The sequence below is a fragment of the Trachinotus anak genome, unplaced genomic scaffold (genome assembly GCF_046630095.1).
Source record: "Trachinotus anak isolate AG129_WGS33_773 ecotype Australia unplaced genomic scaffold, CSIRO_AGI_Tana_v1 ptg000031l, whole genome shotgun sequence".
NCBI lineage: Eukaryota > Metazoa > Chordata > Actinopteri > Carangiformes > Carangidae > Trachinotus > Trachinotus anak.
The window spans coordinates 946258-955862 of record NW_027273882.1 but is presented as its reverse complement, the minus strand read 5'-3'; the positions used below and the strand labels follow the sequence as shown (position 1 = coordinate 955862).

General features: G+C 41.2%; 1 protein-coding gene across 2 annotated transcripts; it reads right to left on the bottom strand.

The window, feature by feature from the left end:
* Positions 1-755: 755 nt before the first annotated feature.
* On the bottom strand, positions 756-5225 carry hlx1 (H2.0-like homeo box 1 (Drosophila)). Of its 2 annotated transcripts, XM_071467928.1 has the most exons (4): positions 4580-5164; positions 3770-3952; positions 3437-3621; positions 756-1851 (listed from the first exon to the last, which is right to left on the bottom strand). In XM_071467928.1, the coding sequence occupies exons 1-4, from the start codon at positions 5022-5024 to the stop codon at positions 1516-1518; spliced, it is 1149 nt and encodes a 382-aa protein (XP_071324029.1). In that variant the 5' UTR covers positions 5025-5164; the 3' UTR covers positions 756-1515. The 2 variants fall into 2 exon arrangements, with proteins under 2 accessions (XP_071324029.1, XP_071324030.1); XM_071467929.1 differs by lacking the exon at positions 3770-3952 and having other exon boundaries at positions 4580-5225.
* Between the last annotated feature and the right edge of the window lie 4380 nt (positions 5226-9605).

The following is a 9605-nucleotide window of genomic DNA, read 5'->3' as shown; positions in this document are numbered from 1 at the left end:
ACTATAAACGGAGGAGATGTTGATTGTATCTGTGTCTGGATACATAAAATATACTCATCCGGGTCGTCGCTGCTATCTGGAGCCAGTAAATGTATACAAACTATAAACTACCCTCTTGTTCTCCTCTCGCTTTCAGTGCCAGAGCTCGGGAGAAATGAATGTGCTTATAGGAGAAGGCCTGAAGATGTATAGCTACATCTGTCATGGGGGGAAGGATTTAGACAGTTTGTCCGTTAACCCAAGTTTTAAATGATATCACGATTTTTTTTTTTTTTTATTCATTTTGTTTTTTGTTTAATTATTAGTGACCTTTAGTAATCACAACAACAATATGTTTTACTTGATATTAAACAAAAGTAAAAAAAAAAATCAGATCTCTGGGAACCAGAGTCCTGTATGAAAGTCGTGGGTTTTATGAGTCTAGGTATTTACGGATAATTTGCATATACGCAGATGATTTGTGTTTCAGTTTTGTTTTCATATACTTTTATGGATAAAACCACCTGACAGAGACTACTGCTAGTTTCCACTTTTCACTCAATTTTTTTTATTTTTATCCATTAGTTTTGTTGCATAGTTTAGGTGCATATGCAATTTCGTGAAGTCCTATTTATTTCAGTTTGTTTCCTTATTTTTTCTACTTTAATTGCAAAAACAAATAAGAAGAAGATAATTAAATAAAACACACATGTATTTTTAATACCTAAACTAAACCACATCAATATCGTTACCGAAAGATTGGCTGAATCATCATGAGCGAGCAACTTGCAAATTTAATAATAGCATAGGGTAATAATAATAATAATAGCAATAATAATAATATTAATAATAATGATAATACATTTTAAGTAAGAAACATTTTATTTACAATATTTTCAGTGCAAATTATTATTAACAAAATAGCACAACTATATATTCAGACAAAAAAAAAAAAAAATACATGAACACTGCGTGATGTTCTGAGATTCCATGTATAACGTGAAACGAGTGGTTCATAACCTCAAAATAAAATTCACAACCGCATATTTCCTTCATGAGGAAAAGATGATGCACACAGAAGCTCCTGAGAGGAAAACGACAAAGAGACACTGGAGGTGGCCGGAAGCCTGTGGGTTGGTTGTTTTTTTTTTGTGTTTTTTTTTGTTTTTTGTTTTATCATTATAGCCTGACAGAGAAAAAAGAATAAAGGAGACGACAAAACCTAATGAAATTCACAAATCAGTCTGGACTGTGTTTCTTTTGTTTGGGCTGATGTTTCTTGAACAAATACCGGGCCACTGCCTTGTTGCTCCACTTGCTCCCAGGAATCACACCGGCACAGGCCTGGCTGTAGTTGCAACAATCTTCTCAATACCTTAATTGTTTAGTGAACTGACTCTGCCATTCCAGGTCTGTTTTAACATCACTGTCGTTCTTCTGTCAAATTTCATAAAAAAAAAAACAAAAAAAAAACAACAACAAAAAAACAACAACAACTCGTTCTCATTGTTCATAACCCAGATCAACACGCCGGCTTCATATTAGCCCCTGAGAGGCCGCTGTGTCTGTGACCGTGGCCGCTGCCGGCGCGCTGCTCGCCGGCGCGCCGCCGCTCATGATCACGCTGGGTTTATGCTGCTCAGAAATGTCCAAGTGTCCGTCAGAGTTCTCCTCCTCCGGGGCCTCGTCGGATTCGCACTCGTTCACACTGCCTTCGCTCTCACACTCGGACTCCGTCGGCTCTTTGGGCTCCCTGCTGCCGGACTCTGACGCACTCTTGTCTTGCTTCTCGTCCTTCTCCTTGTCCTTCTGAGCCTGGGCCTCTTTGGAGTGTCTCCACTTCATGCGCCTGTTCTGAAACCACACTTTCACCTGCAAAACGCACACCGGACACACCATCACATTAGACCTTTCTGTGCGTGTGTGAGCAGCGGTTCAGTGGCATACAGCTGCAGCCCCTTAGCAAAGTTCATGCATTTCATTTCCTCCAATCTTCCTTGGAATAAAATGGATCTTATAATATGAAATTTGGTGCATAAGGTCTAAATCTTTTGAATATAATGCTCCCAAAGCTGCTTTTCCCAATTATTCCTTCTTTTGCATTGTAATGCTGAAAAAAGTAACACACTCTACACACACTTCAGGACTAGCCAAAAGCTAAACACTGGCCATTAATATGTTTATTCAACCTTCATTTAACCAATTTAAAGTCATAATGAGATATGAAATCTCTTATGCAAGGAAGGCCTGACCAAGACAGCAGCATAAAGAGAGCAAATATAGTGCAAAAGCTTTGTTGAAGTCTAACAGACAAATATATTTAAATATATTTTCAAATGTAACATCAATTAAAATGAGATGATTGTTTCAGTTTTCAGTTTAGGAATTATTGTTTCCATGTTTCTTGGTAAAATGAAGTGACAATGTACAATATGATGAAACGTAAACACTGTGATACAGTGAGATTTGGCACTGGCCTCTCAGCCAATCAGGTCGCACCAGACAGTTAGGATGCTGCCTGGATCAGTGGCCCTCATCTTTAGTTCATTCGTACTTATTCATTTTAGATCTGAGTCAGCGAGTCCATGCACAGGATGAGGATGCGAAGTGCAAAAATCTGAGCTGCTTGTGTTATGGAAATTGTCGTGTTGGAGATAAGATATTAGGCACGCATTTCATTTCACATCCACTGTTGTGTGTTGTGCAGTAGTGTAGCTACCATTAAAGACACTGAGCTTATGTCCCTCTGAGTTTCCTGGGACTGCAGGAGTTCAAGCAGCTTGAGTCTGACTTTACATTCTACTGTTAAGAACATGTGGTGTCTTTTTTATAGGCTGTTCCCGATATTTTGAGACTGGCAGCATGGACACGGCACCATTTAGACCTGACATTCCATATAAAGAAATAAGAAATTGACAGGAAATTCAATTTATAAAAACTGAATTATTAAATATGACTTTTTTTTAATATTAAGGAGGATAGGTGAGGGGGGTCTCATACCTTCTGTATTACTAAAATCCTGGCTACAGCCCTGTGGTTTTATTATTTTACTGTTCATTTGAGTCCCTATTAGTTGTTGCCTTACTTACTTACTTACATCACACACAAAAGCCTAAATAATTTAGTTACATCAACATTGCATCCAACAATAAAACTACATCAAACTATACATAGATAAAGGGCGAAAAATTGATTTCTTTTTTCTTTTCTTTTCTTTTCTTTTTTTTTTTTTTTACATGGGATGAAGGGTAAAGCAAAATAAGGTGAACATCCATACTGTAAAGACATTTCAGAAAAAATTATTTTGCCTCTTTATTTTAAAATAACCTCTTCAGCTGACTCTTAAAAGCTGTATTGTAAACGTAGTGTATACAAAACGGAAAAAAAAAAAGAAAACCTCATAAACCCTTAAATCATGTTGGAAACATGCTGACCCACAGGTGAGACTGCTGCTTACCTGAGCGTCTGTCAGCCCCAGCATCGCAGCCAGCTGCTTTCTGTCTGGCTTGGTGACATACTTCTGTATTTCAAATCTCTTCTCCAGCCCTTTTCTCTGCAGGTTTGAAAACACTGCCCTCGACCACGACCTTTTCCTCTTGTAAGTCTGTGGCATTGTGTCTTTTGTGAGGACGGCATATGGACCTAGAAAGACATGAGGAGGACATGGGGTTAAAAACGAAAGAGTCCGGAGACCAGCAGGGACCACATGCACTGCAGGTGTCTCACACCTCCACCAGAGAGCAGGACAGGTCAGTTTCCTGTCTGGTACAGTCCTCCATGTGTTGACTACCTGGGAAGGTGTCCTGAAACTGATGCTGGCCTGATTGTCTGCTGCTGCTGCTGCCTAGTGAACTCATCATGGAGGACGCGTCGCTCATCCCGGGGTCTATGGAGGAGAAGTACTGGCTGGCCGGAGGCTGAACGGGGATGTGGATCCCTGACTGACGGTTCGAGCTAACGATGGACGTGAGATCTGTTGCAGAGCGAGAGATGATGGGCTTCAGTCAGGAGAGAGTTATCGCAGTGACACACAGGCAGACTACCACTGACGCTGCTCTTAGTGGGGCAAGATGGTCTCAAGTTTAGTGAGAGAGGGGGGGTGGGGGGGGGGTAGGGGGGGGTTTGGGACCATATTTTGAATCAATAGCCTGGGGTTTTCCTTGCTGGGATGCTTTTGAACTAACTTCAGATGCATCGCTGCTGTTTGTGGCTGATCCTGACCTTTGACCTCTCTGTGGAGGGGGCAAGAGAGGAGAGGATTTCCCCACAGGGCTCTTTAAAGTGCAGCTCATGAGGCTATTTGCGCTCTAACTACTGTGTGAACAAGACTGCCAGTGCTGTAAACTGGAGCAGGTAACTGACTTTGCACATGTGCAACATTAGAAGCTGCTTCTGGTTTGTTGCTTTCAGTTTCTAAACTTTGTAGAGGAGTTTGTCTTGTCTTGTGGCAGACTACTTCATGTGGTTTTTAAAAAAGGATTTTAAGGCTATAAACACATCCCTATTTATTGTTTTTCGTTGTTGCCATGACAGGAAACTTCTCTATAAACACCACATAACTTTTTGGAAAATAGTAGTGTAATAAAATGTCTCCGCTCACCTCTTAACGACGACTTTTCTTTGCCTTTTGGGTCAAAGTCCGTCGACAATATCCGGTCAATTCCAAATTTGAGGTCCTTGCTTGAAGGCGGGGGAGCTTGTTGGGAGTTAAATGCAGTTCTGGAGACTGAGGTTAGCTGTAGTCCGTGTCTGTGGTACGGAGACGCCGGACTCATCCTCGGACCGTACACCGACGGCTCCGGCGCGACAGGGGAAGGGCGCAGCGGAGAGCCCCCGGAGTGGCCCTGCTGCGCACGGTGGTGGTGTCCCATATGCACCACGAGTGCCGACGATCCCGGGATGTTCTCCGCATCTCCAGCCTGCAAAATGTCTGCGATGCAAAACGAGGGTTTCTTCATCGTATCCACAGCGAAGCCCCCTGCGCAGTACGCAGACCAGAGGCTAAAATTTGATGCGTAAAACGGGTTGAGCCCGGCCGTGTACATCCCGCAGTCTCTAACGCGTCTTATTGTTTGTCAGGAGAAGGTATTAGAGGACAGGCATGTAAAAAAAGCAGGGACGGCGTTTTGGTTGGATAGATGACCGTCCTCTTTGTGTAAGTGCCAATATCGCTCTCCCAACTCTGAAATCCTAACCCTGCTGCTCCACTCTGAAGTTCCTCCGCCGACACTGATTGGTTGGTTTCTGAGCCAATGGCTGCCACGCATTTGCTCACATCACACCCTTGCAATTTAGGATGATGTGTAACCCACAAACACACGTACGCACACACACACACACACACACACACACACATGACCGGGGACACTTCGGAGCAATTTTGATCCTGAGATGATGGATTGATCACTTAAAGAGAGCCCCCCCCCCCCCCCCCCCCCCCCCGCCCTCCTCCTCTTTTCAGCCATATCACCGCAGACAAAAACAGTCATAATGCGCATGAACTCTCATTTTAATTCACTTTTTTTTTGGTCTGAAAATAAATGATTTCCTACTCCCTACATGCTTCACATTTAAGACCGTGTCTGATCTGTCAGTTTTCAACACACAGTACCCTAAAACAAATCACCTAAATTCCTAAATAAACAGGCCTCACACTTGTATAAGACGCTAAAATTGGAACAATACATGTTCAATAATTAACCGTAAAAATCACGCAATAAGAGGCAATAACCCTCTGAGCGCAGGGGAGCGTCTATTAGCCGCGTCTCATCCTGTTTTTGATGGGCCGTGATTCGTGTTAAATGAGCGGATATTCCTGCTAGATTTGCCCCCAAAATAGAACCAGTTTTAGTATTTTAGGATACAGCAGAAATCCTTATTTCTTCCGGAGCAGAGAAAGGGGGGTGGGGGGAGGTGTGTGGGGGTGCTTTATAATGACTGCTAGAACTTCCCTTTTTCAATATTTGTGCAACTTTATCTCGACCTGCAAGTTGCACGGTGACGCAAATCCGTCCCCATGCTCATAATAAACAGAGGAAATCTATTCCCCTCTAAAACGAAAACACAATTAACTTCAGAGGCGATACTTCATCCGCAAGGCCCCTCAAGATTCACTCTCTGGGTCCCGGCCAATGAGATTTCAGAATCGAGGATTTAAATAGCAGAATGCAGCTTTAACTTTTAAGGTGGACTAATCTGACTTGATTGGCCCGAAACTACATATTTTTAATATCTGCAATAAGAGCAGCAGCTTTAAAATTCTTGTTTACACACACACACACACATATATATGTACCTGTCAATTAAAATGAACTCTCTCTCGCTTTCTCCCCCTCTCCTACTGCCGTGCCTTCATACTGTATGACCCCCCCCCACCACCACCACCACCTCTTGCATGTGTTGAAACAATGGCTTCTGAAGTCCGCATTCATTTAGTCTTGATTCATGCGGGCGGAAGGGCCGATGACCCTGACTGCCTCCTATCATGCTGTTTTCGAGTGACACTTTTCCGGGTTTAAAATTAGAAATGATTTTTTAACGTTTGCCCTCCATCATGCAGTCAAAACAATCCAGGGAAGAGGATGTAGCAGACGCAGCACGCCTCTGGTTATTTCAGGTGCTGATGAGCTTTTCAGTGGGAAGAATTTAGAAAAAAAACAGGCCTCAGATCAGCCTTTAGCACAGGAGTGTGACAGCCAGGGAGAGGAGGACCAGGATGAATTCATCTCAGCCCCGTTTGCTTCTCCAGCTATGATATACGTGAACAGTTCAGTCGCTCTACACATTAATAATACAGTCTGCATTAAACATTAATAGGCAGACCGAAGTAAATCCTGCTGTTTTTAAATTATAAATCTAGTGAAAAATGATTTCTTATTGTCCTTTCGAAAATTTGTTTATGTTTTAAACAATAAGAAAACAATAATCACAAATCATGAAAATCCTGTTTTGCCTATTTATGAGGAAAAAAAAATATTTGAGCAAAGATTTATCAATAAAACAGAGTTTTCAGAGCATAATAATTGCAGTATCTTTTGCATTACCCTTTGAATAACCTTTTCATTTGGTGTGTCCCTGATGTAAAAGTCCCTGAAGGCATCACTTTTTGTCTGTGCTGGAGCAAAGACACATCATCCGTGCACTTGGCCCTTCACATAGCTGACTGTGAATGTCCAAACACAGGCACAATATTCAAATAAATACAATAAGGCGGTTTCACAAATGGCCTCTCGTTGCCCTGCTGAGCCCCTCCACATGTTAGAACGTGGACTTTATCCTTACAAAAATGGAGAAAACTGTGCATTGTTTACTGCCCTGAAGGCTGCAGATATCTGCTGCTCATACCTCTACTTCATAATTTCCATCAGACATAAAAAGAATGACAGAGCAGCTGAACCTTTTTCACGCAGAATATTTACAGAGAGAAAGTTTCCATGGCTTGGACAGATGTAAACTCTCTGCAGGAGGATGCAGAAAGTAACTGTGCACATGAAAGCATCAGAATTTATACCAGTGACTACAGACAGTTTTCACCAGTAGCCACGCAGTGAATTTTTCATGCAGTTATAGTTTTATTCCTGTTATTTTCATCTTTTAATGCAAGTGTTTTTAATGCACCTAGCACTTAAAAAAAAAAAAAGTATGTTCGTAAAAGGAGAGAGCCAGAGCATAAACCTTTCACTGCACTGAAACCAGCATCACACGCATAGCTGTTTAACACATAGAAGACTAAATCTGGCTTCACAGTATTGCAATCATTTTAAAGGCTGAGGTCTGAAAATTGAATATTTCTAAAAAAGCACATGTTTGATCCAGTAATCACCTGTAAAAAATGAAATATTACTTTTGCAGCCAGAGCCCTGCTGGTTACTATTATTCACCTTTATTTCCCTTTTCCAAACCAGTCCTCTGTGGAGCTGTATAAATGATGGCAGGTGGGATTACTGCCAGTGCCAGCGATTCCTGTCTCTGGTTAAGCGGCTGAACGTACTTGAGACTTCAGCCTGAAACAGAAAATGCCGTCAGTATCAATCCTGCAAAAGCGTCTTCTGTTTGGAAACAGAATATCATCCTTGTCATACGGGCTGTTGCTGTTAGGATCTCATGACTGTGTTTTTCCAGCATTATTGTCCCTTCATAGAGAAGGACAATCATGCTTTATAATATAGTAGAGAAAGCAAGTAAGAAACTAACTTGACGACCTTGCACTTTACTTGAGAATCTGTATTTTATGCTATTTTATACTTCTACTCCTCTGTATCCTTATGGGAATATGGTTGCCAGTTATTTTTCAGGTAAAAAAAATAAAAATGACGTAAAAAAACATGATGATGTTTTAAAGTATTAAACCAGTGATACAAAATCTTTTTGGCTTTTGAATTCTGTAGCTTTAAATTTGTATTAACTGTTTTAGGCCCAAGGAGGTCAATCACATTAAAAAAAGGAAGAATAGCAAAAAGCACAAATTTATTTTGTAGTAGAACTTTGCTCTTTTCTTTTTTGCCTTTTCCATTAAAGATGACATGACCCTTCAGATTCATCTTGTGACCCTTTGGAGGGACCCAAGCCTTAGGCTGGGAACCAGGAGGACTTTTCTGCAGAGGTACATTTAGCTCTCAGTACTTTTTGAATCTGATTTTGAATGCAATATTTTTTTCCTTTCACTAAGAGTATTTTATCATTGTTGTATTAAATAAAGGATCAGAAAGCATCTTCCACCATTACTATAGTCTTTAAAAATGTTAAAACCCAGACTTTATTCAAGACAAAAACACGTTTGGAAACATTTCTGTCATGCAAGAAATGTGCTCATCATTTTCCAATAACTAACAGTGAACTCCCGAAAAAAAAAAAAAAAAAGACTAATCAACTAAAAAATCCTTAGTCAGATAAAACACTCATGACTGACGAGTTGCTTAATTATCTCAGAGGACGCAGCAGCTCGATTTTAAAGATTGCCAGTCCATACACTCTGCTAATCAGAGCTTAAACAAACAACATGAAAACAAAATGTCAAAGCATTTATGAGTCATTGTGGATGAAAACAAAGCAGTGCTGCTGTGCGCTGTTGACTACCTGAGGTTTAAAGCGTCTGACAGAGCCTATTGTTGTCGCCTGATTGCTTGCTGTGTGTTTTTCAGGAAGTCTTATCAGGCGGAGGAAAACTGAATGAGCACCTCAAACTGCAGCTCTGCTGGATCTGAGGCCGCTGGACAGAATTAAATGATTTCCATTATTACACCGAGAATTATTGCTCCCCTCTGTAAGACTCCGGCTGAAGCCAAGATTACTATTTCTGGCAATGTTTGCCTCAGGAAGGAACTTTCGCAGATTTAATGGGACCTGGGCCATTGTACACAGCCTTCTGTATGGCACTCTGCCATCATTTCCACAGAGAGAGGAGAGAGAGAAAAGAACTGAGGGATGTTTCTAAAGTCAATTCAAAACAAGACTGTCTCGTTTATGTGACCCTGAATACATCCAATATATCTCAAACACTGAACTCTCTGTGAGGGTGAGATGAACTCAGATGATACTTCATTTGCATGTCAGAGGTTAAATGTCTGACAGTGACTGCCTGTTGCTGTGATCTGTCTCATTCTTCTTTGTGTTTGTCTGCATGTTCT

Bases quoted from the DNA above. Each gene is read 5' to 3' on its own strand.
- hlx1 (XM_071467928.1), bottom strand. From the start codon at position 5,024: ATGTACACGGCCGGGCTCAACCCGTTTTACGCATCAAATTTTAGCCTC. The intron at 3,622-3,769 runs GTAGTCAACACA...ATGTCTTTCTAG, and splicing joins GTTTCAGGACACCTTCCCAG to GTCCATATGCCGTCCTCACA. The intron at 1,852-3,436 runs GTAAGCAGCAGT...TGCGTTTTGCAG, and splicing joins TGGGGCTGACAGACGCTCAG to GTGAAAGTGTGGTTTCAGAA.